We start from the raw sequence: 26,461 nt of genomic DNA, 5'->3' as shown, positions 1-26,461 counted from the left end.
AACTCAGCAAAAAAAGAAACGTCCCTTTTTCAGGACCCTGTCTTTCAAAGATAATTTGTAAAAATCCAAATAACTTCACAGATCTTCATTGTAAAGGGTTTAAACACTTTCCAATGCGTCCTTTTCCCATGTTCAATGAACCATAAACAATAAATGAACATGCACCTGTGGAATGGTCGTTAAGACAGTAACAGCTTACAGATGGTAGGCAATTAAGGTCACAGTTATGAAAACTTATGACACTGAAGAGACCTTTCTATTGACTCTGAAAAACACAAAAGAAAGATGCCCAGGGTCCCTGCTCATATGCGTGAATGTGCCTTTGGCATGCTGCAAGGAGGCATGAGGACTGCAGATGTGGCCAGGGCAATGAATTGCAATGTCCGTACTGTGAGACGCCTAAGACAGCGCTACAGGGAGACAGGACGGACAGCTGATCGTCCTCGCAGTGGCAGACCACTTGTAACAACATCTGCACAGGATCGGTGCATCCGAACATAACATCTGTGGGACAGGTACAGGATGGCAACAACAACTGCCCAAGTTACACCAGGAACGCACAATCCCTCCATCAGTGCTCAGACTGTCCGCAATAGGCTGAGAGTGGCTGGACTGAAGGCCTGTTGTATGCCTATTGTAAGGCAGATCCTCACTAGACATCACTGGCAGCAACGTCGCCTATGGGCACAAACCCACCGTCGCCTGACCCTCCAGCCCTCCATGACCCTCCAGCTTGACAATTCCACCAGCCATACTGCTCGTTCTGAGCATGATGTCCTGCAAGACAGGAATGTATGTGTTGTGCCATGGCCAGCGAAGAGCCCGGATCTCAATCCCATTGAGCACGTCTGGGACCTGTTGGATCGGAGGGTGAGGGATAGGGCCATTCCCCCCAGAAATGTCCGGGAACTTGCAGGTGCCTTTGTGGAAGAGTGGGGTAACATCTCACAGCAAGAACTGGAAAATCTGGTGCAGTCCACAAGGAGGAGATGCACTGCAGTACTTAATGCAGCTGGTGGCCACACCAGATACTGACTGTTACTTTTGACTGTTAATTTTGACCCCCCCTTTGTTCAGGGACACATTATTCCATTTCTGTTAGTCACATGTCTGTGGAACTTGTTCAATTTATGTCTCAGTTGTTGAATCTTATGTTCATACAAATATTTACACATGTTAAGTTTGCTGAAAATAAACGCAGTTGACAGTGAGAGGACGTTTCTTTTTTTGCTGAGTTTACATATGTCTGTCCTCTGTAGCTTCGTTTCTCTCTTTATGAAATGTTAATCATGTACAACCATCGACTGATTCCTCTGATCATGTAACATCTCAATATGCAATTGTGGGAAAAACACAACTTTAGAAGCTTCGTCCCCTTGTTCAATAGCAACTATTTTACAACCAAGATATCTGATATGGCTTTGAGATATGAGGTGGCGCTCGTAGTGATGTGGACTGGTGTGGATAAAATGTTAGGGCCTAATTCTTGTCCCAGTCTGCCCCTAGTCATAGTAAAATGAAAGTGAAATCTAGAATTATGTAGAGCATAGGCAGTTGAGCAAAGACTGCAGGTATACATTTGCTCATTTGAGAATCCGGTTGACAAGGTACGTGGCAGTTTTTGACAAGGTACATTTCAAAGCAATTTACAATTGATAAAGGTTGAAATTCTATAATACTTATAAAACTTAATTATATAATAGTAATAGACCAATGGTAATAAAACTGTGCTCTACATTTTCTTTGGAATATGCTGGTGGACAAGATGCTGTAAATGTACAGAGAACAGATCACAGAGACAATAGAAATAAAGGTGTATATATAAGCTATGTATATCCTGATACAGCCATTTTTGGTGCTAGTGAAAATGAAAAATAAATGACTCCATGATAAATGCTGAATCATATATAAATATTTATATATATATGGCTCTGTAAAAATGTAATTATGAAACTGGTTGTTTGTATCCTGGATGCTGATTGGACGCGTTCCAAGCTGTGCTGTTTTGGCCATCATAGGCGCCCGCCCAATGCCTACTAACACTTCAATCTGAATTATCACTGCGCCTCCATAAGAAAATCATGTTCATGTTGCAGTCTGTGATCATCTCTTGGATTTATCTCAAATCGCACATAATTTCCCCTTGCTTCTAGCGTTTGGTTTGGTACAGCGGGGGTTAACATGTCTAGCTGTCTGCCTGTCCAACCTTGGAAGATTGGTTTCACTATTGAAGGGCTGAACTCCCCTTTAGCCTACAAAAGAGAGTGAACAGACCAGACTACATTTTTTCTGAGCCAGGCGAAATGACGCATGAACCTCATTATTATGGATTAAACAAAACAAACTAAAATGCAGAAACTGCAGTAGGGGTCTGTCTGTAAAATAAATGGGGAAGCCAAGCCAGAAAAAAATACACATTACAAACAGCGTTGTGATAACTGTGTTGTTTTCTCTACCACATAGCTCATAGTGATATAAGGCCTAGACAACAAGAACACAACAGCCGGTAACCATGTTTCCATCCACAGTTTTGTCCTACGATAATCATGACAGCTGTGATGGACACAGATCATTCATCCGACATATCATTTGTTCGTTCAACATGGTGGGATTTTGTTTGCATTATGTCATCATGCAAGGATTTTGATTCACACGAAACCGTGTGTTCTCTACTCCTACAAATAATCCCCAGATAAAAGGAGAAACCTTTAACTAATTTATATGTTTGTGTGCAAGTAGAAAAAACACATTAACACATCCTACTTGTAGAGGAACAGTCCTTGCTTTCCTGAATCCTTGGGATGACCCTTCCCCAATTGAAGTTAAACATTTCAAATGGTTAAGCTAAGAGTTAAGGTTAGGGTGTAGCGATTCTCTTCTTGTGAAGTAGAGGCGGACCAAAGCGCAGCGTGGTGGTTGTTCATTGTAATTTATTGACGACACTATACATGAACAAACTAACGAAAAAACAAGAAACGTGAGAACTCAAAACAGCCCTGTCTGGTGCAAACACAGAAACAGGAACAATCACCCACCAACACACAGTGAAACCCAGGCTACCTAAGTATGATTCTCAATCAGAGACAACTAATGACACCTGCCTCTGATTGAGAACCATACTAGGCCGAAAACATAGAACTGCCCCAAAACATAGAAAAACAAACATAGACTGCCCACCCAACTCACGCCCTGACCATACTAAATAAATACAAAACAAAGGAAATAGAGGTCAGAACGTGACAGTACCCCCCCCCCCCAAAGGTGCGGACTCCGGCCACAAAACCTTGACCTATAGGGGAGGGTCTGGGTGGGCGTCTGTCCGCGGTGGCGGCTCTGGCGCGGGACGCGGACCCCACTTCGCCATTGTCTTAGTCCGCCTTATTGTCCGCCTCCGTGGCTTACTCACCATGCCCACCCCTCTCAATGACCCCACTGGACAGAGGGGCTGCTTGGGACAGAGGGGCAGCTTCTCGGGACAGAGGGACAGCTGCTCGGGACAGAGGGACAGCTGCTCGGGACCGAGGGACAGCTGCTCGGGACAGAGGGACAGCTGCTCGGGACAGAGGGACAGCTGCTCCGGACGGAGGGACAGCTGCTCCGGGCGGAGGGACAGCTGCTCCGGGCGGAGGGGCTCTAGCGGCCCCTGGCTGACTGGCGGCACCTGGCTGACTGGCGGCCCCTGGCTGACTGGCGGCACTGGCGGCCCCTGGTTGACTGGCGGCGCTGGCGGCCCCTGGTTGACGGGCGGCGCTGGCGGCGCTGGGCAGACGGGCGGCGCTGGCGGCGCTGGGCAGACGGGCGGCGCTGGCGGCGCTGGGCAGACGGGCGGCGCTGGCGGCGCTGGGCAGACGGGCGGCGCTGGCGGCGCTGGGCAGACGGGCGGCGCTGGCGGCGCTGGGCAGACGGGCGGCGCTGGCGGCGCTGGGCAGACGGGCGGCGCTGGCGGCGCTGGGCAGACGGGCGGCGCTGGCGGCGCTGGGCAGACGGGCGGCGCTGGCGGCGCTGGGCAGACGGGCGGCGCTGGCGGCGCTGGGCAGACGGGCGGCGCTGGCGGCGCTGGGCAGACGGGAAGCTCCGGCAGAGGCGCCGGACAGGCGGGAGGCTCCGGCAGAGGCGCCGGACAGGCGGGAGGCTCCGGCAGAGGCGCCGGACAGGCGGGAGGCTCCGGCAGAGGCGCCGGACAGGCGGGAGGCTCCGGCAGAGGCGCCGGACAGGCGGGAGGCTCCGGCAGAGGCGCCGGACAGGCGGGAGGCTCCGGCAGAGGCGCCGGACAGACGGGAGGCTCCGGCAGAGGCGCCGGACAGACGGGAGGCTCCGGCAGAGGCGCCGGACAGGTGGGAGGCTCCGGCAGAGGCGCCGGACAGACGGGAGGCTCCGGCAGCGCTGGAGAGGAGGAAGGCTCTGGTAGCGCCGGAGAGGCGGGAGACTCCGGCAGCGCTGGAGAGGAGGAAGGCTCTGGACGGATGGGCCGGAGAGACAGCCTGGTACGGGGAGCTGCCACCGGAGGGCTGGGGTGTGGAGGTGGTGACGGATAGACCGGGCCGTGCAGGCGCACTGGAGCTCTTGAGCACCGAGCCTGCCCAACCTTACCCGGTTGAATGGTCCCGGTCGCCCTGCCAGTGCGGCGAGGTGGAATAGCCCGCACTGGGCTATGCAGGCGAACCGGGGACACCGTGCGCAAGGCTGGTGCCATGTAAGCCGGCCCAAGGAGACGCACTGGAGACCAGATGCGTAGAGCCGGCTTCATGGCACTTGGCTCGATGCCCACTCTAGCCCGGCCGATACGCGGAGCTGGAATGTACCGCACCGGGCTGTGCACCCGCACTGGGGACACCGTGCGCTCCACAGCATAACACGGTGCCTGCCCGGTCTCTCTAGCCCCCCGGTAACCACAGGAAGTTGGCTCAGGTCTCCTACCTGGCGTAGCCATACTCCCTGTTAGCCCCCCCCCAATAAATTTTTGGGGCTGACTCCCGGGCTTCCATCCACGACGCCGCGCTGCCTCCTCATACCAGCGCCTCTCCGCTTTCGCCGCCTCCAGTTCTTCTTTGGGACGGCGATATTCTCCTGGCTGAGCCCAGGGTCCTCTTCCGTCTAATTCGTCCTCCCATGTCCATACCTCCTCGCGCTGCTCCTGCTGCTGCTTTTTCCTTTGCCCATTACCACACCGCTTGGTCCTGTTGTGGTGGGTGATTCTGTAGCGATTCTCTTCTTGTGAAGTAGAGGCGGACCAAAGCGCAGCGTGGTGGTTGTTCATTGTAATTTATTGACGACACTATACATGAACAAACTAACGAAAAAACAAGAAACGTGAGAACTCAAAACAGCCCTGTCTGGTGCAAACACAGAAACAGGAACAATCACCCACCAACACACAGTGAAACCCAGGCTACCTAAGTATGATTCTCAATCAGAGACAACTAATGACACCTGCCTCTGATTGAGAACCATACTAGGCCGAAAACATAGAACTGCCCCAAAACATAGAAAAACAAACATAGACTGCCCACCCAACTCACGCCCTGACCATACTAAATAAATACAAAACAAAGGAAATAGAGGTCAGAACGTGACATAGGGTTAGCTAAGGGTTATGGTAAGGGTTGGGGTTAAGGTTAGGGCAGTTCTCAAACTTTTTTTGTACACAACTTCATTTGATATCTGAAAATTCTCTCGACCCCAACCATGTGAAAAAAGTATGTAATTAACCAACCACCTAGAGTCGATTGATGCACCGGTGTGTCATCTAAGTAACATTTTAAAAAATCCCCATCAAAATCCATCAGTTTAAACTAGAGATATTAGGTTTTTTGCTTTGCTTTTCAATCCCCTGCATCCCCCGATGTCGCACTTCCACATCTGTGTTGAAAGTTGGCAGAGCTACAACGCTGTGTACTACTCCCTTCACAGAACAGTGTAAAAACTGGCTCTAACCAGAATAGAAGGAGTGGGAGGCCCCGAAGCACAACTGAGCAAGAGGGCAAGTACATTAGAGTGTCTAGTTTGAGAAACAGATGCCTCACAAGTCCTCAACTGGCAGCTTCATTAAATAGTACCCGCAAAACACAAGTCTCAATGTCAACAGCTTCTAGCCCCGTCTGGATTGTCTGTTGAAACCTAGCACTATACAGCACACTTGTTAGCACCCACATGAGGGTGAAGCTAGAGTGGCTATCCGAATTAATGTGGATAGTGGAATTCCCCTGTAAGGGCTCTTTCCCCTACTCTTCCCTTCCCGTCAGGCCTAAGAACAGCCCTTAGTCGCTAGTTATTCACACTGTATACACAACAAACTAGAATGGTCCAAACACACCAATACAGTCATGAAGAGGGCACAACAAAGCCTATTCCCCTTCAGGAAACTAAAAAGATTTGGCATGGGTCCTGAGATCCTCAAAAGGTTCTAAGCTGCAACATCGAGAGCATCCTGACCCGTTGCATCACTGCCTGGTACGGCAATTGCTTGGCCTCTGACCGCAAGGCACTACAGAGGGTAGTGCGTATGGCCCAGTACATCACTGGGGCTAAGCTGCCTGCCATCCAGGACCTCTACACCAGGCGGTGTCAGAGGAAGGCCCTGAAAATTGTCATCGACCCCAGCCACCCCAGTCATAGACTGATCTCTCTACTACCACATGGCAAGCGGTACCAGAGTGCCAAGTCTAGGACAAAAAGGCTTCGCAACAGCTTTTACCCCCAAGCCATAAGACTCCTGAACAGATAACCAAATGGTTACCCGGACTATTTGCATTGTGTGCCCCCTAACCTCTCTTTACGCTGCTGCTACGCTCTGTTTATCTTATATGCATAGTCACTTTAACTATATATGTACATACTACCTCATTAAGCCTGACTAACCGGTGTCTGTATATAGCCTTGCTACTCTTATTTTCAAATGTCTTTTAACTGTTGTTTTATTTCTTTACTTACCTACACACACACATACCTTTTTTTCCGCACTATTGGTTAGAGCCTGTAAGTAAGCAATTGACTGTAAGGTCTTATTCGGAGCACTTGACAAATAAACTTTGATTTGATTTGAATTAGTAATTCCTGGATTCTCATGCGGTATTGCTTAAATATAACCGAGTTGCTAAAATAGTGTAATGACAATACTCACTTTTGAAGTTGTAAGTCACTCTGGATAAGAACGTCTGGTAAATTACCAAAATGTCAATTATATTTAATTATGCACACTATTTACATTATATGTAGTAGTTGAACAGACCTGAAACACTGGACAAAGATATGGCGGGAAACGGTACTTCAAAACCAGCAGCCCCAGCCCCAGCCCCAGCCGCAGCTCCACCTAAAGGTAAGATGTGCATGTGTTCAAATGCATGGGGTTAAATTGTGATTTAAAAAATGTATGTAAGGGATAATCAACAAGGAAAATAATGAATGACGTGTAAGGTGTGAATGACGTGTAGAGCCCCGAGTTAATTATCCCTTTTATACCATGGCTATAATTTAACACATTTGCAACTAGAAATGTGTTCATTTGCTGATATAAACTTTCAAGTCTGTTTGGTTACCTTGGCAAATGCTGTAGCTATCTAGAAAACTTGCTAACTAATTCAGTGGATGTAGAACACATTTCTATCTAGCAAATGTTCTACATAGCTACAGTAGTTGTCGTGGTAGCCAAACAAACAGACTTGCTAGTTTAGCAAACCAAACCATCAGTACTAGCTTGCTGAAAACATTATTCAACAATACCAATACGCAGCTCAAACAAAATGTAAAAATGAACTATAGCCATTGAATTCTACCGTGCAAATTCTACAGGTTTTTTTATAGGGAAATAATGCATGCTCTAGAATGCCCTTCAGGACAATCAGAAAAGAGCATTCAATCATGCCATGGTGTAATATTGTAACAACCCTGGGTTTATGAGCGCGGAAATCGACTCGTGCTGGAAGGTCGAGACCTGCTCACTGTTGTTTCATTACATTGGTGCCAAAGGTGCCAAAAGTGTCATTGGTGTCAATCAAGTTGATGAAATTGAATCAATAACAACAATACAGAGAATATACAGGTATTTGAACGTGATACGCCGTGTGTAACGTCAATTTTTATAGTATATTCCACTTCTTGAGTCATCCCTCTCCACACAGACCTAGCCCCACCCCGTTACTCAATGAGCATATTTGTTGTTTGACCAGGAGACACTTTTGTTTTTTTTTAAGAACTTATTTTCAATGACAGCCAAGAAACAAAGACCCCAGAACTGCCTTGTTGAGGGGCAGAACGACAGATTTTTGACCTTGTCAGCTCGGGGATTTGATCTTGCAACTTTTCATGTACTAGTCCAATGCTCTAACCACTAGGCTACCTGCCGCCGCTCATTCAGTTTGCATGGTCACATGCAACAATGTTGATGACAACGATGTTGTTTCCAATTTGATCATGCCTAAATCAGCATGTTGTTTGTGCAACAGTATCTTCTAAATCAAAGAGGAATAAGCGAAGCATGAATACGTTGGCTACATGAATAAGGATTTAATGTAGCCAAAGACTATAGGGTCCCCTAGGAAACACTGAACATCACATTTGGTTCCTACCCTGTCACAATAACTCATCCATGGCATTTTCATTTGTTGTCATGTCAAACACTGTTTTCAAAATGCCCACTATTATTTATATTCTAACTATAGAGTTAGAATAAACATTATATTTCCATGATTCCAGAAGTTCACCTAAGTGTTTTGATCTAAATCGCAATTGCAACATTTGGTTAAAAATAGGGCCTAGTTTTTTTGCCCATATCGTGGCAGTGTGGAAATGATCTCAAATGAGTGCAGGAAATACAGAAATGGATGGAAATGCAGGAAATTATTTTAGGTTGAAGTTGAATTGAACAGTATAAAACAATCAGAATGTAGAAAGACCACATATCTAATGGGTGCCACCCTAGGGTCACACACTACTCATAAAACACATTTTGAACTTTTATTAATCAAAAACATAAAATACTGTCATACTGTCAAAAATGTGAAGAAAAAAACATGATATGATATTTTTCCCATGTCGCCCAGCCCTATATCTAAGTATGCACTCAATGTATTTTGCAGTTTTTGACAAACCATGGAGGAACACACCTTGGGGGTAAGTTTTGAATAATCAACTCCCTTTGTGATTTGGAGTTTCTGAGCTTTTAAGAACTTATATAAAGAGGAGGTTAGTGATTTAAGTTCTTAACGGGGAATTCCACCACTTTTCAACCTCATGTTCTTATCTTTTTAACTACAGAACATAGAAATTAGCCGTTTTCACAGACATTGGTATGGTGCTGGAGATAACGAATATGAGATTGAAAAGTAGTGGAATTGCCCTTTAAGTCACCAGCAGCATACCACCCTTTGTCCAGAGTGGCTCGCCATTTGAGTGCTAGCAAGCCAACAGCATTTTCGGTCACAGAAGGTAGGTGGCACCTTAATTGGGGAGAATAGGCTTGTGGTAATGGCTGGAACAGAGTTAGTGGAATGGTCTCAAATACATCAAACATTTTTATTTATTTTATTTTTACTTTATTTAACCAGGCAAGTCAGTTAAGGACAAATTCTTATTTTCAATGACGGCCTAGGAACAGTGGGTTCAGGGACAGAACGACAGATTTGTACCTTGTCAGCTCGGGGATTTAAACTTGCAACCTTTCGGTTACTAGTCCAACACTCTAACCACTAGGCTACCCTGCCGCCCCATAGTTTCCATGTGTTTGATGCTATTCCATTTGCTTCGTTCCAGCCATTATTATGAGCCGTACTCCCCTCAGCAGCCTCCATTGAGCTATGTAGTGCTAGATATCAACAGCCAATCATCACCTGGCATCGCCTCTAGTGGACATAGGTTACTTACTGCATAATGGACATGGTTGTTGAGGTATTTTGACTTGAGATCCACACGTGCAACTTACTCAGACTTGTTACTCATGTTAATCAGTCATTGATGTCAAGGGGAGACTTATGTGAAAAATGTTTCTCACAATAGAATACCGCCCATCATAATTATTGTAACCCTGTATATACATTTTAAAAAGTGAATAAGGGCATTTGTCAGAAAGGTATTTCCCATATACTGTAACATTACATTGCAATCAGGACACTGAACATGTTTTTCTCTGACAGTGGAAGAGATCAGTTGTTGGAGGACCTGAAGGCATATGTTCCACGTAACCCTGGCATAGAACATGTTAGGATTCTGCTAAGTGGACCAATCGGAGCGGGCAAATCAAGCTTCATCAACTCCATCAACAATGTCTTTCAGAATAAAATGACAATGAAAGCCCAGGTTGATTCTGCTATGGCTGATAAAAGCTTCACCACAACAGTAAGTCTGTGTCCAGTTTATTTGTAGCCTAGACCTACTGCTTACTAAAAGTATATACTATGTATTAACCATTATACATACTACTTAGAACATACTATTTAGTAAAAATGTGTGTAGTATACAGTATAACGCATCATCTAATGCACAAAAGCTTTGTTTTACCACATTTGTTCATTTCAGTACAGCCTGTCGTCCTTATCTTATTTTCAGCTGTTGTCAAAAACAATGGACTGAAAAGACAATTTGCTTCCTTATTAGTGCGCATCAAACTCATTCTAGAAGACGAAAAGCAGAAGTTAGTATGACATCCTGGCATTTAAAGTATACTCAATTTTGTAATTTCACATGCTAAAAACATTTCAATTATTACTGCATACCCCAAAAGCCTAAATTGAGTAAACTAGGACAAGGATTTGGTCATGGCCTAAGTCATTTTGCACATATGGTAAAAGTTCAGGGTAGCAAACATAGACAAATACTTGCAACCAGGGTATTAAAGGGTAAATGAATTTACGTAAATACAGAAAATACATGGGACATTTGTCTCGCCTCTACTAAAACTACATCCTGTATACTAATGGTACTATATAGAGTGCCTTGCGAAAGTATTCGGCCCCCTTGAACTTTGCGACCTTTTGCCACATTTCAGGCTTCAAACATAAAGATATAAAACTGTATTTTTTTTGTGAAGAATCAACAACAAGTGGGACACAATCATGAAGTGGAACGACATTTATTGGATATTTCAAAAGTTTTTAACAAATCAAAAACTGAAAAATTGGGCGTGCAAAATTATTCAGCCCCCTTAAGTTAATACTTTGTAGCGCCACCTTTTGCTGCGTTTACAGCTGTAAGTCGCTTGGGGTATGTCTCTATCAGTTTTGCACATCGAGAGACTGAAATGTTTTCCCATTCCTCCTTGCAAAACAGCTCGAGCTCAGTGAGGTTGGATAGAGAGCATTTGTGAACAGCAGTTTTCAGTTCTTTCCACAGATTCTCGATTGGATTCAGGTCTGGACTTTGACTTGGCCATTCTAACACCTGGATATGTTTATTTTTGAACCATTCCATTGTAGATGTTGCTTTATGTTTTGGATCATTGTCTTGTTGGAAGACAAATCTCCGTCCCAGTCTCAGGTCTTTTGCAGACTCCATCAGGTTTTCTTCCAGAATGGTCCTGTATTTGGCTCCATCCATCTTCCCATCAATTTTAACCATCTTCCCTGTCCCTGCTGAAGAAAAGTAGGCCAAACCATGATGCTGCCACCACCATGTTTGACAGTGGGGATGGTGTGTTCAAGGTGATGAGCTGTGTTGCTTTTACGCCAAACATAACGTCTTGCATTGTTGCCAAAAAGTTCAATTTTGGTTTCATCTGACCAGAGCACCTTCTTCCACATGTTTGGTGTGTCTCCTAGGTGGCTTGTGGCAAACTTTAAACGACACTTTTTATGGATATCTTTAAGAAATGGCTTTCTTCTTGCCACTCTTCCATAAAGGCCAGATTTGTGCAATATACGACTGATTGTTGTCCTATGGACAGAGTCTCCCACCTCAGCTGTAGATCTCTGCAGTTCATCCAGAGTGATCATGGGCCTCTTGGCTGCATCTCTGATCAGTCTTCTCCTTGTATGAGCTGAAAGTTTAGAGGGACGGCCAGGTCTTGGTAGATTTGCAGTGGTCTGATACTCCTTCCATTTCAATATTATTGCTTGCACAGTGCTCCTTGGGATGTTTAAAGCTTGGGAAATCTTTTTGTATCCAAATCCGGCTTTAAACTTCTTCACAACAGTATCTCGGACCTGCCTGGTGTGTTCCTTGTTCTTCATTATGCTCTCTGCGCTTTTAACGGACCTCTGAGACTATCACAGTGCAGGTGCATTTATACGGAGACTTGATTACACACAGGTGGATTGTATTTATCATCATTAGTCATTTAGGTCAACATTGGATCATTCAGAGATCCTCACTGAACTTCTGGAGAGAGTTTGCTGCACTGAAAGTAAAGGGGCTGAATAATTTTGCACGCCCAATTTTTCAGTTTTTGATTTGTTAAAAAAGTTTGAAATATCCAATAAATGTCGTTCCACTTCATGATTGTGTCCCACTTGTTGATTCTTCACAAAAAACACAGTTTTATATCTTTATGTTTGAAGCCTGAAATGTGGCAAAAGGTCGCAAAGTTCAAGGGGGCCGAATACTTTCGCAAGGCACTGTATTTAGAACATACTGTTTAGTAACAATGCATGCAGTAAGCAATAACATCTAGGCTCACCCATACTGAGAATGTATTTTAATTAGCAATTGCGTTTTTTTCCCGCTATCCATTCCCTGATCTGATTAGCAGCTGTTGTCAAACACATACAACTATTGCCTTCCTCAATAGCATGTAACAAATTCTACTAGATGGATAGCTGAAATGAGAATGACTTCCTGTTATTTAAAGCAAACCACACTTTCTAAATGTCACATTTTATAAAACGTTCTATTGTCATATGCCCTGTTTATCAAAAGTGTTGGAAAAACTTGTCAATAATCAACTGACTGGCTTTCTTGATGTCTATAGTATTCTCTGATATGCAATCTGGTTTCACCTCAGGTTATGGATGTGTCACTGCAACCTTCAAGGTCCTAAATGATGTCACCATTGCCCTTGATTCTAAGCAATGTTGTGCTACTATTTTTATTGACTTGGCCAAAGCTTTTGATACGGTAGAATATTTTATTCTTGTGGGTCGGCTAAGGAGTATTGGTGTCCCTGAGGGGTCTTTGGCCTGGTTTGCTAACTACCTGTCTCAAAGAGTGCAGTGTGTAAAGTCAACTGGACAGTTTCATGTCCATCTCTACATTCAAAGACTCAATCATGGACATCTTACAGTCAATTTCGGCTTGATCCGAAAATGTGGTCGGAGGCGCCATATGGATGGTGTGACGCATTTGCGGAGCCTCGGGAGTCATGCAGAGGCCAAATTGAGCTCTGTACCACATCGCCGTGCGCCTCTCAAGTTTTGTAACAATGCAGAGGGCGCCGCATAGACATGATTGGTTGACGGTAGGTGAGGGCGGGAGGTCCTGTATAAACACAAACTCATTTCCATGACAACTTCCTTCACAACAGCTCTGCGCTGCTCTGTGAATCGTAAGAAGTATGAATGTCCTGACTTCTGCAGAGGCCATATCACCTTAAATTCACTTCTTAAGGATAGGAGTCCAGTTAACGAAGGACAGTTGTAAATCATACAGCGTCTTGTGTCACCATCGCAGATTTTAGAGAAACAACAAATGTCGGTACATATAAGTGTCTTATATCGGCTGAAAGCTTAATTTTTGTTAATATAACTGCACTTTCGTTTATACAGTAGCTATTACTGCGAAAAAATGCCACGCTATTGTTTGAGAAGAGCTCCTAACAGAATACTTTTTTCACCGCGATAGGTTTGATATATTCACCTCTGAAGGTGAAATGTGTACTTACATTCTGCAATCTTGCTTTGATTTATCATCCAAAGGGTCCCAGAGATAACATGAAGTGTTTTTTTGTTAGAAAAAAATATTTTTTCATATCCTAAAAATGTCCATATAGCATGCACGATCGATTTTGCATTTCCACTTGTTCAATTTGCAAAGAAAGAAATCTGAAAATCTAACCCTAAACGTTGTTTCAAGCAGTCAAATCACATTTGTATGTATTCCTCAGAGATCCTAGAACGTAACCAGACTTCACTATATCATTAGGGGTGTAGTATATCCTATAGGACACCAAATTTGGTCAGAGAGCTACGCCTTCATGGCACACCGATGCCAGTCTTAATTTGATCAACTGTATCTTTGTCAAATGAGCACCAATCGGGTACAAACAAAGCTAGCTAGATTGCCAATGAGATGGGCTTTATGGGAGTATCTGGAAACCCTGTATCTGTCGTAAAATGTAGCTTCTAACCTTTTGCGACAGCATGCCTTTTCCTTTTAGACAAAAATGATAAGAATATTCAGAGTAATGAAAACTGGTTGTTTTGCAAATGTTGAACTTATAATATGGCTACTAATACCGGAAAAGCTAAACCAAAGTCCAAGTATACAGATTTGATGATATTCTTGCAAAAAAATGAAATATGAATGCAAATGTCTCCTTCACGATTTGCCCAAATGTACCTGGGTGATTTCACACTAAATGTCATGTAGTTCTTTCATACTTCAAGTTATCCGTCTAAATGACTCAAAATGGCGCCGGAAGAAATGGCAGCAGTTTTACGGACGCCCAACCAACTGCTGTGTTTTTTTTTTGTGTTATTTGCAACTTATTTTGTACATAATGTTTCTGCAACCGTATCTTACGGCAAAAAAGAGCTTCTGGATATCAGGACAGTGATCACTCACCTCGGATTAGACAAAGATTTGTGAGAATGCTATTCATTGACTACAGCTCAGCGTTCAACACCATAGTACCCTCAAAGCTCATCACTAAGCCAAGGATCCTGGGACTAAACACCTCCCTCTGCAACGGGATCCTGGAATTCCTGACGGGCCACCTTCAGGTGGTGAGATTAGGTAGCAACACATCTGCCACGCTGATCCTCAACACTGGAGCCCCCCAGGGGTGCGTGCTCAGTCCCCTCCTGTACTCCATATTCACCCACGACTGCATGGCTAGGCACGACTCCAACATGATCATTAAGATTGCAGATGGCACAACAGTGGTAGGCCTGATCACCGACAATGATGAGACAGCCTATAGGGAGGAGGTCAGAGACCTGGCCGGGTGGTGCCAGAATAACAACCTATCCCTCAACGTAACCAAGACTAAGAAGATGATTGTGGACTACAGAAAAAGGAGGACCGAGCACACCCCCATTCTCATCAACGGGGCGTACTGGAGCAGGTTGAGAGCTTCAAGTTCCTTGGCATCCACATCACCAACAAACTAGAATGGTCCAAACACACCAAGACAGTCGTGAAGAGGGCACGACAAAGCCTAAACCCCCTCAGGAAACTAAAAAGATTTGGCATGGGTCCTCAGATCCTCAAAAGGTTCTACAGCTGCAACATCAAGAGCATTCTGACCCATTGCATCACTGCCTGGTACGGCAATTGCTCGGTCTCCGACCGCAAGGCACTACAGAGGGTAGTGCGTACGCCCCAGTATATCAGTGGGGCTAAGCTGCCTGCCATCCAGGACCTCTACACCGGTCAGAGGAAGGCCCTGAAAATTGTCAAAGATCCCAGCCACCCCAGTCATAGACTGTTCTCTCTACTACCGCATGGCAAGCGGTACCGGAGTGCCAAGTCTAGGACAAAAAGGCTTCTCAACAGTTTTTATCCCCAAGCCATAAGACTCCTGAACAGATAATCAAATGGCTACACCGTACGTTTTGCATTGTGTGCCCCCCAACCCCTCTTTTAAGCTGCTGCTACTCTGTTTATCTTATATGCATAGTCACTTTAACTATACATTCATGTACATACTGCCTCAATTGGCCCGACAAACCAGTGCCCACATTGGCTAACCGGGCTATCTGCATTGTGTCCCGCCACCCACCACCCGCCAATCACTCTTCTAAGCTACTGCTACTCTCTGTTCATCATATATGCATAGTCACTTTAACCATATCTACATGTACATACTACCTCAATCAGCCCAACTAACCGGTGTCTGTATATAGCCTCGCTACTGTTATAGCCTCGCTACTGTATATAGCCTCGCTACTGTTATAGCCTCGTTACTGTTATAGCCTCACTACGGGTATAGCCTCGCTACTGTATATAGCCTCGCTACTGTTATAGCCTCGCTACTGTTATAGCCTCGCTACTGTTATAGCCTCTCTACTGTTATAGCCTTGTTACTGTTATAGCCTCGCTACTGCTATTTTTCACTGTCTTTTTACTGTTGTTTTTATTTCTTTACTTACCTATTGTTCACATAATACATTTTTGCTCTGTTGGTTAGAGCCTGTAAGTAAGCATTTCACTGTTTAAAAATGTTTTATTTCACCTTTATTTAACCAGGTAGGCTAGTTGAGTACAAGTTCTCATTTGCAACTGCGTCCTGGCCAAGATAAAGCATAGCAATTCGACACATACAACAACAGAGTTACACATGGAATAAACAAAACATACAGTCAATGATACAGTAGAACATAGAAAACAAAAAGGCTACCGTAATTTCCGGACTATAAGCCGCTAATTTATTCCCACGCTTTGAACCTCGCACTTTATACAATGACGTGGCTAATTTATGGATTTTTCCCGCTTTCACAAGATTCATGCTGCCAAAAAACTGAGCACCGTCACATAATGTGACGTAAATCGAGCGCGCTCAAACTTCCCATCATTCTGATTACGGTAGTCATTTTGTCACCCTCATCATGGCAAAGACACGGCGAAATGTATATGATGCAGCTTTCAAGTTGAAGGCGATCGATCTGGCTGTTGGAAAAGGAAATAGAGCTGCTGCACGGGAGCTTGGCCTTAATGAGTCGATGATAAGACGTTGGAAACAGCAGCGTGAGGAACTGACTCAGTGCAAAAAGACAACAAAAGCTTTCAGAGGGAAGAAAAGCAGATGGCCCAAAGTATTTGCAGCCACTCGACATCAGTGTAAATCGTGCATTTAAGGTGGCGCTCTGTGTTCAGTGGGAGGCTTCGATGACAAGTGGGGAGAAATCCTTCACTAAAACGGGCCGCATGCGAAGAGCAACTTATGGTCAAGTCTGCCAGTGGGTCCTGACAGCGTGGAGCATTGTCAAAAAATCCACTATCATCAACAGGTTTCGAAAGGCTGGACTGCTGTGTGTTGAAGAGGGCAACAGGAGCTCAGCGGGGAATTTGCCTCCGGATGAAAGTGACGAGAGCGACAATGAAAACGATCAAACATCGGATGAAGCAATTTTGAGGCTATTCAACTCCGACACCGAAGGAGATGACTTCAGTGGTTTCAATGCACAGGAGGAAGAAGATAGTGACCAATGACTTTCTTGGTAGGCGACTGTTTACTGTTATTTAAAAAAAAAAATTGTTACAAGCCGTGTTTCGTTAAAGCCTATTTATTTTTGTTACAAGCCGTGTTTCGTTTAAAAGCCTATTTACTTTTGTTACAAGCCGTGTTTCGTTTATAGACTGTAAAGTTAATTTGTTTCAATGTACCGGTAGGCACCTGCGGCTTATAGACATGTGCAGCTTATTTATGTACAAAATACATCTTTTTTAATAATTCAGTGGGTGCGGCTTATATTCAGGTGCGCTTAATAGTCCAGAAATTACGGTATATGCAGTGAGTGCAAATGAGGTACGATAAGGGAGTTAAGACAATATATAGGCCATGGTGGTGAAGTAATTACAATATGGCAATTAAACACTGGAATGGTAGATGTGCAGAAAATGAATGTGTAAACACCTGTTGTATTCGGTGCATGTGAAAAATAAACTTTGATTTGATTACAAGGTTTCAACTTGTTCCTTTTTCCACATCTCATAGCTTCCCTCAAAAACAGTTACAGTTATGACTGAGTGTCTGTGTAACTGTGAGATGATTTGATTTGAAACTTTGCGCGTACACTGCTGCCATCTTGTGGACACCATCGGAATTACAATCAGTGTGATGGCTAGAACTGGGACCTTTCTGTTGCATTTCAAACATGGTGGTAGAATTTTTTTTTTCTTTGTATTTTCTTCTACCAGATCTATTGTGTTATATTCTCCTACATTCAATTCACATTTCCACAAACTTCAAAGTGTTTCCTTTCAAATGGTACCAAGAACATGCATATCCTTGCTTCAGGGCCTGACCTACAGGCAGTTAGATTTGGGTATGTCATTTAAGGCGATATTTTAAAAAAGGGGGGGGCTATCCCTTAAATTCTGCACTACCAATGCAGACGTTGGATTGACCATGCAGCGCCTTTTGCTGACAGTTGTGGCTGCTTCGCGTGATGCACTGTCATCTTTACCTTTTTGCCTTTTGTGCTGTTGTCTGTGCCTAACAATGTTTGTATCATTTTTGTGTTGTTTCCTTGTTGTCGTGTGTTGCTACTGGGTTGTTGTCATGTGTTGCTGACATGCTGTAGCCTTATGTTATTACACAATTATTAATGGCCATGTTTAATTAATTAAATTGGAAGTTATCAATTGTGATCATGGTCACAGCTCTATAGCAATTGCCGATCAGCTGTTGTTAGAATGCATAAGATTGACAGTAAGTCAGTCAGATTAGGCTACAGGTAAAATCTTTTAAAACTATGGCTGTTGTTGACAAGCATATTCAGTTCATAGTTAGTAATATTTGATTCAGTGATTGGAATTGCATGGGGTCGTAATTTCAACAGGCTATTGAGAAACACAAGCACTTCTTGCATTGATATTGCCGAAATGAGATGCAAGCCTATCAGGGGTTATATGCTACCTTCACCTAGCTAAGCAAACCATGGCAAAGTTGAATTACAATCATAAACACAGATTTTAGTCAATAGCTTATGCCTATTGAGATGACAATCTTACGAATAGGCCATTTATAATAGTTTGTTGTCTTGACATCTGGCACATAATAATGGCACAATTGCCAGAAAATAGCCTAACATTTGTTTTTTGAAGTTCATCCAAAAGATTTCAAGATCCTCTGTCCAATTTTCCTCCCTCAAACTCTCCTGTTGGATTTATCTATAGTTGCACATGCGCAAAAGGGATTTATTTACAATCATAGCAGTCAAACAAGTTAAAATTATCTGACAAGTTTAATAAGGGCAATCATCTTTTATCTTGTGACTTATTCAAATTACTTATTCATAGTCCTAAAACGTCTTATGGCTGGGGGGCAGTATTGAGTAGCTTGGATTAATAAGGTGCCCAGAGTAAACTGCCTGCTACTCAGGCCCAGAAGCGAAGATATGCATATTATTAGTAGATTTAGATAGAAACTTCAGAGTGTTTTCTAAAACTGTTTCAATGATGTGAGTATAGCAGAACTCATATGGCAGGCAAAATCCAACCAGGAAGTGGGAAATTTGTAGGTTTTTGCCTATCCAAGATAGTGTACATTTTGTCCAATTGCACTTCCTATGGCTTCCACTAGATGTCAACAGTCTTTAGAACCTTGTTTCATGATTCTACTGTGAAGGGGGAGCTAATAAGAGCTGTTTGACTAAGAGGTCTGGCAGAATGCCATGAGCTAAATCATGCGCTCGGCCGCGAGAGCGAGCTACGTTCCTTTTCATTTCTAAAGACAAAGGAATTGTCTGGTTGAAACAGTAATGAAGATTTATGTTAAAAACATTCTAAAGATTGATTCTATACATCGTTTGTCATGTTTCTACGAACTGTAATATAACTTTTTTGACTTTTTGTCTGGACTAACTGCCTGCGCCTCGTGAATTTGGATTAAACGCGTGAACAAAAAGGAGGTATTTGGACATAAATGATGGACTTTATCGAACGAAACAAACATTTATTGTGGAACTGGGATTCCTGGCAGTACATTCCGATGAAGATCATCAAAGGTAAGTGAATATTTATAATGCTATTTCTGACTTCTGTTGACTCCACAACATGGCGGGTATCTGTATGGCTTGTTTTGGTGCCTGAGCGCTGTACTCATAATGTGCTTTTTCCGTAAAGCTTTTTTGAAATCTGACACAGCGGTTGCATTAAGGAGAAGTATATCTTTAATTCTATGTATAACACTTGTATTTTTATCAACATTTATGATGAGTATTTCTGTAAATTGATGTGGCTCTCTGCAAAATCACCGGATGTTTTGGAAGCAAAACATTACTGAACATAACGTGCCAATGTAAACTGAGATTTTTTTATATACATTTTAACTTTATCGAACAAAACATACATCTATTGTGTAACATGAAGTCCTATGAGTGTCATCTGATGACATTTTATCTCTATTTCTGCTTTTTGTGACTTCTCTTTGGCTGGAAAAATGGCTGTGTTTTTCTGTGACTAGGTGCTGACCTAACATAATCGCATGGTATGCTTTCGTCATAAAGCCTTTTTGAAATCGAACACCATGGTGGGATTAACAACAAGTTTATCTTTAAAATGGTGTATAATACTTGTATGTTTGAGGACTTGTATTTATGAGATTTCTGTTGTTTGAATTTGGCGCCCTGCACTTTCACTGGCTGTTGTCAAATCGATCCTGTTAACTGGATTTCAGCCATAAGAAGATAACACGCAGTAATTATTTTGATAGAAAACCTCAGTTGTTTCTTACGACGATATTCCTTCTTAATAATTTGCTCAAACGTTATGGAAAAAGGGTTTAGACCATTTCTATTGGATATACAGTACGTGGCAGCTCCTCTCTTGCTTCACCCAAAAAATGTGGGCTAGTTTTTAGGCCTTGTGGGTAGGTTATGAGTGGTCACTGTGCTAGAAAGTTTGGCTACACCTGGCAACCCTGCATGTCATTGGAGGAGTGGGTGAGTGGCAGACTCCCCCCTCCCCCCATATAGTTTTTCTGTGGCTACAGCTAGAGATACAGGTGTCATTTGGTGTGAATCACTTTGCTAGCTTGCTATGTTGAACTTGAATGACTGTTATCCACTGTTAGCATATCTCTTAGTTGTCAATCAAATGTATTTGGCATCAACCAAATGTGAGGGCAGGCAGGAAAGTTTCCATTCAGTTGTCAACATTTGGGTCGGGACAAGCATGCAATGGCAGGCAAACTGCAGAAGGGCGAGCAGGCTACTATTCCCCATCGTTTATCAGTGCAATTATGACGGCCAACTACAAGCTGAAAAAGTTTGAGAGGGTTTATCTACTCCCAAATGTAAGAGGACTCCTGTGGTATTTACAAATTTGCAGAAATCCATTCAGGTGTATTTTGTGGCATTTGGTGAATGTTTTCGAATGATCTAAAGTCACGCGAACACATGATGGCAAATGGCTTATGTGCATATAGGCCTACTGTTGCTCGGACTGGCTATGGTTCACCGGTCTGTGTAGAGTTCGGTCCTGGACAAGACAGATGTTTTATTTACTTCAGTGACTATTAATTGTCCAAACACACGGCCACTTTCCCACTCTATATTGCTATAGAATTTTCACAAATGCCTTACTCTACGTAATTCCCAAACATTCTATGAAAGTAGGTGAAAATAACCACATTTAAGTGCTCGCTTGTCAGAAAATGTTTAAAAAATGTAGATGTTACTAAGATTTCATGTTGCTAAAATGCTGTCAGTTCCACTTTAACATGACCATTTTGTTTTTCTTGAAGAGAGATTGTGATATTGGTTGAGGGTTGGGGTCAATTCTGTTTAAATTCCAGTCAATTCAGAAAGTTAACCAAATTCCAATTAAACTATTTCCTAATTGAAAAGCATTGCCGAAAATTTTAATTGCAATTTAAGTGTATATCTTGAATTGATACGGAATTGACCACAACCCTGATTGGTTGATGACGAGTGGCAAAAATTCATGCACGTTTCTCTCTCATTTCAGTACACAACACACAAAATTGAGAATCGAAAAACTGGATCTTATTACCCATTTGTCTTCAATGATGTCATGGGTTTTGAGAAACCGAATGGCAAAGGAGTGCATGAAGATGACCTTAAGAAAGCACTGACAGGACATGTGAAAGAGGGTCACAAGGTAAAATCTATCTAGCACAACAGCACTGCATGCTCATTACTATGTGAAAGAGATTTTGTGATTTAATAATTAAATTCCTGCCATTGTTAATATGCTGGAACTCAATATGAAGTCTTGTTTTTGTACTTTGTCTCATTCTGTCTAGTTCAATCCGAGTCATTCATTGACCGAGGGCGATTTGGGCTACAATAAGTCCCCCAGTCCAAGTGACAGAGCCCACTGCCTGGTCAATCTGATTCCAGCAGATAAGATTGCTCTCATGGATGATGAGGTCATCAAGAAGATGAGGGCCATTAGATTAGTGGCCAGTGATTTGGGTAAGTGGAGAAAGACATTATTGAGCACTATTACTGTAGTCACTGATATATAAGATAAAATATATACTGTAGCGACGCTGGTTTATAAGCTTGGTTATCAACTATGACACTTGAGCATGTTTTTGTGGCACAGTCAATGGCACTCTGGCCTTCACGCCAGAAGGTTTAGGGTTCGAGTCGCACTCCTTGCCTGTTTCATTACAATACTTTATCGTCCTTTGTGCTTACAACCCAACCCACTGAGTCGCACACACTCCCCAATGGTCTGGAAGTAATGGGTCAGTCACAGGCAAATACTTATTACACATAGGCAAATACTTATCAGAGACTCTTTTTCAGGAATTCCCCAAGTGGTCATCCTCACCAGGGTTGATATAGCTTGTCCATTGGTGAAAGAAAACTTAAGAAATATGTATCTAAGCAAGTATATCAAGGAGATGGTGAGACATTTTCATGAACTTAATAGGGTCATAATATTCCAGTTCAGTATTTTACAACTTTTTCTAACAGGCAGCTAGCTGCATGCCCTTACCACTCTAATTAGCTAGTGGTGGTATGAGTTAACTGAAGCTTGTAGTGGCTATTTAAAGAAAACTAATGGATTACAGTTTATCCTTGCCCATGAACTACTAAAGTTGAGGAACCGTCTACCATTAAGTTGTAAAATACTGAACTTCCCATTTAAATCACAGTGTATAGTGAGCTCAAATGTATATGACAAATACTTTTGGAAGGCACGTGTGGATATATTCAACTCATTTTATGTTTTTGTTGAAGATGGAGAAATGCAGTATAAAGCTGGGCGTCCCAGTGAACTGCATCTTTCCTGTGAGGAACTACCACGAGGAAATCGAATTGGACGAAGACATGGATGTGCTGTTATTTAGAGCACTGAAGCAGATGGTCGACTTTGGAGACGATTTCCTAAAGGAGATGGAACAATCTTAAACAAGACTTGTGCCTAAGCTATCGACACCATCTGTGTGAAGCATGCCCGACATAGAATAACAGAGATTGTGGTCTCAGCCATATTTAAAAATGGCAAATACAGCTCCCCATTGATATAGTGAGATAGTTATTATTACGGCGCATTTCATTCTAATAATAATAATACAGCATCATCATCTAAATGTTGATAATACGATCTGTGTTCTCCATTGATGTCTGTTTATCTGAGTTTGATTGGTTATATATATATATATATCAAACATTATTTTAACATTTCTACAAACTTCAAAGTGTTTCCTATCCAATGGTACCAATTATATGCAAATCTTGGCTTCTGGCCCTGAGTAACAGGCAGTTTACAGAAATTCAGAAAAAATACCCTAGCCTGAGTAAGATATTTGTGCTCTATTGATGTCTGTTTTGAGCTGAGTTTGATTATACCTATAAATTCCTAGAGGTGCATGCCATGTTTGTTTTGTGAAAATACTTATTACAAGTGACTTGCAGCCAAAATCTACATCTCTGTGTGAGTTTTTTCTATATTTCCCTCCTTTCGAGGAATAACATTTTGGAAGTTCTATTGAGATTAATGCGCCTAGGATCGTCACCACAAGATACAAAGATCCCTCAACTGGCAACAGTGGAGGCTGCTGAGGGGAGGATGGCTCATGATAATGGTTGAAACAGAGCGAAAGGAATGCCATCAAACACATAGAACACGTGTGTTTGACACCATTCCACTCAAGTCATTACTCCGTCCTCCCCAATTAAGATGCCACCAACCTCTTGTGACTGATATTCATCTTAAAAAAAGAACAGGCAGACGACAGACTGGACGATGGAGGTTAGACAGACACTGGAAAAGGAGTGCGTGCAAATGAAGGTCAGTGAACATCAGGGAGCAGCAAGGTCCATTCAGTAAGAGAGACCCTTAATTAACCATTGTGTGGTGTTCAGGTCTGTGGGACCCATTTTCAATGTTAACAAAAAGAAAAATGATACCAATAATTATTTTTTCAACCTGAGACTCATTGGCCTTGGCTCATTTTATGTGAAGAACATGCAAAATAACACCTTTTCATTGAGTGCACCCCCTTCACATTGATATTACATATGTGGTGTTCGGGCCCACTGGACCCGAGGGTAATAAAAGTGTGGAGAAAAAGTGTGTATAGATGTAAACAAGTATAAAATGAAACAAACAGGTTTTCCTCCTCCCTTGGCCTGATGTTTCAACATAGACAGGCAGGATCTTGGTGCTCCCTGCCTGTCTGCCACTTTTCTCACAGTCTTTACGCTTTGTAGAATGTAAAACTACACAATGTCTTGCGGGAACCTGAACCACATTATTACAATACAATATTTCGATACGTTGTAAAAAAAATATTTAAAAAATAAGTATTTTCCCATACTCTACCCCAGCCTGGTGCAAATTGGGGGAAGGACACAACAAATAAACAGCTTTGCATGTGTGGCTCTTTACAACAATCAATCAGTATGGCAAAAATGATCACTGCTCAGAGGGCCATAGAAACATTTTTTTGTAGAGAGAGAAGCTGGTGTGGAAGGATCGTCTTCCACTTTGGAAGATGAAGAATTTTCTTAATATTATTATGAGGATCATGTCTCTGTCAATTCGGAGTCTGACAGTGAGTTCGAAGAAGAGGATGAGATTGACCCTAAGCCAGCCCATCAGCAGCCAGCCCCAGGACCAGCCGGTCAACAACCAGCTCATCAGCAGCCTGCAGGAGGAGAAATATGGATGTCAAAACATTTAGAAAATGAATGGTCTTCTTGCCCAAGGAATGAGCCACCCCTCATGGCTGCCAATGTGATAATAATGGAATCAGGGTGGACAAGGATGGTGGTTACTCATGTTCAGGACATAAAGTCTTCTTTTGAACTGTTCATCCCAGACACCATCCAGAAAATCATTCTGGACTGCACTAATTTGGAGGGAAGGTGTGTTTTTGGAGAGAGATGGAAGGAGATGGACCAAGCTCATTTACATGCATACTTTGAGGTTCTTATCCTTTCTGGTGTTTTCAGATCCAATAGGGAATCCACAGAATCCCTGTGGGATGCAGAAACTGGCAGAGAACTTTCCTGTGCAAAAATGTCTCTGGAAAACTTCCACATGATTTCCAGGATTATCCTCTTCGATAACTGAGACACCAAAGCAGCTTTGCGGCAGAGAGACAAGCTAGCTGCAATCAGGTCAGTGTAGAACAGGTGGGTGACCCACCTTCCCCTGTTTTACAGCCCTGTGCCCAAAGTTACTGTTGATGAGAAGCTTATGCCATTTAGGGTCCGCAACCCCTTCAGGCAGTACATACCGTCTAAACCCGCAACATATGGAATCAAGATCTGGGCTGCCTGTGATGCTGCTTCATCATATGTGTGGAACTTGCAAGTGTATACGGGGAAGTCAGATGGAGGAGCCCCTGAGAAGAACTAAGGGATGCAGGTTGTCCTGGACGTGACACAGGAACGTGGCCACAACATCACATGCAATAACTTTTTTACTTCGCACAAGTTGGGACAGGAGCTCCTCAAGAGTGAGCTGACGATGGGAGGAACAGTATGAAAAAACAAGCCAGAGCTCCCACCTTAGCTGTTGAATACACGGAACAGGCCTATCAATTACTCTAAGTTTGTGTTCAGGGCCGACACATCCCTAGAGTCCTACGTGCCAAAGAAAGGTTGCTGTCTATATTGCTTGTAATTGATAACAGTCAACATCTAAGTATTAAGTAGTTTCACGTAAATTGTATTGGCTGTATTGTTTTAAAACCCCAATAATGTTGTGGGTTCATCAGACCTGCAAACATTGAGTGAATAATAAAAACATGAACACCACACAAGGGTTAACAGCACTGTTGTCAACTTTTCTGCTATTAAAGAGAATCAGCATTAAAGGATATGCAAATGGGAGTGGATGGAACATTGTATGAACTGACTCAAGATAATCCTATTGAAATAAGTGACTTTTTGAAAATATCAGGAACAAACCAAGAAAGAAAATGTAACTGGTAAAACACGCATGGCCCTTGTTTCACGTTATTAAATATCTTGAAAGGGATTAAGTAAAAGGGCTAGAGGATGATGGTATGTCTGAACCTTAAAGGCATGATAAATGAGATGCAGGAGGTTAGTGACGTTAGCTCCACAGCAAATTGAAATGAAGAGCAAGAAAACCTGCAAACAGAGCTAGAGCAATTAAGGCTTTCACTAAAACTAAAGGAAAGTGAGATGTTGGAGCTTGT

At 42.9% G+C, this 26,461-nt stretch overlaps 1 protein-coding gene across 3 annotated transcripts; it reads left to right on the top strand.

The window, feature by feature from the left end:
• The first annotated feature begins 1,524 nt into the window (after positions 1 to 1,524).
• Positions 1,525 to 23,708, top strand: LOC149978956 (interferon-induced protein 44-like). Of its 3 annotated transcripts, none has more exons than XM_090194456.1 (8): positions 1,525 to 1,607; positions 7,216 to 7,315; positions 9,075 to 9,108; positions 10,128 to 10,329; positions 21,778 to 21,930; positions 22,076 to 22,247; positions 22,587 to 22,687; positions 23,025 to 23,708. In XM_090194456.1, exons 2-8 carry the CDS (start codon positions 7,249 to 7,251, stop codon positions 23,193 to 23,195), a joined length of 900 nt encoding a protein of 299 aa, XP_090050582.1. In that variant the 5' UTR covers positions 1,525 to 1,607; positions 7,216 to 7,248; the 3' UTR covers positions 23,196 to 23,708. The 3 variants fall into 3 exon arrangements, with proteins under 3 accessions (XP_090050582.1, XP_090050583.1, XP_090050584.1); XM_090194457.1 differs by having other exon boundaries at positions 1,547 to 1,629; XM_090194458.1 differs by lacking the exons at positions 1,525 to 1,607; positions 7,216 to 7,315; positions 9,075 to 9,108; positions 10,128 to 10,329 and adding an exon at positions 16,670 to 17,303.
• Positions 23,709 to 26,461: the final 2,753 nt, after the last annotated feature.

The sequence above is a fragment of the Oncorhynchus mykiss genome, chromosome 13, assembly GCF_057628025.1.
Source record: "Oncorhynchus mykiss isolate SJ-2025 chromosome 13, ASM5762802v1, whole genome shotgun sequence".
Taxonomy (NCBI): domain Eukaryota; kingdom Metazoa; phylum Chordata; class Actinopteri; order Salmoniformes; family Salmonidae; genus Oncorhynchus; species Oncorhynchus mykiss.
This window is presented reverse-complemented; position numbering and strand designations above follow the sequence as displayed.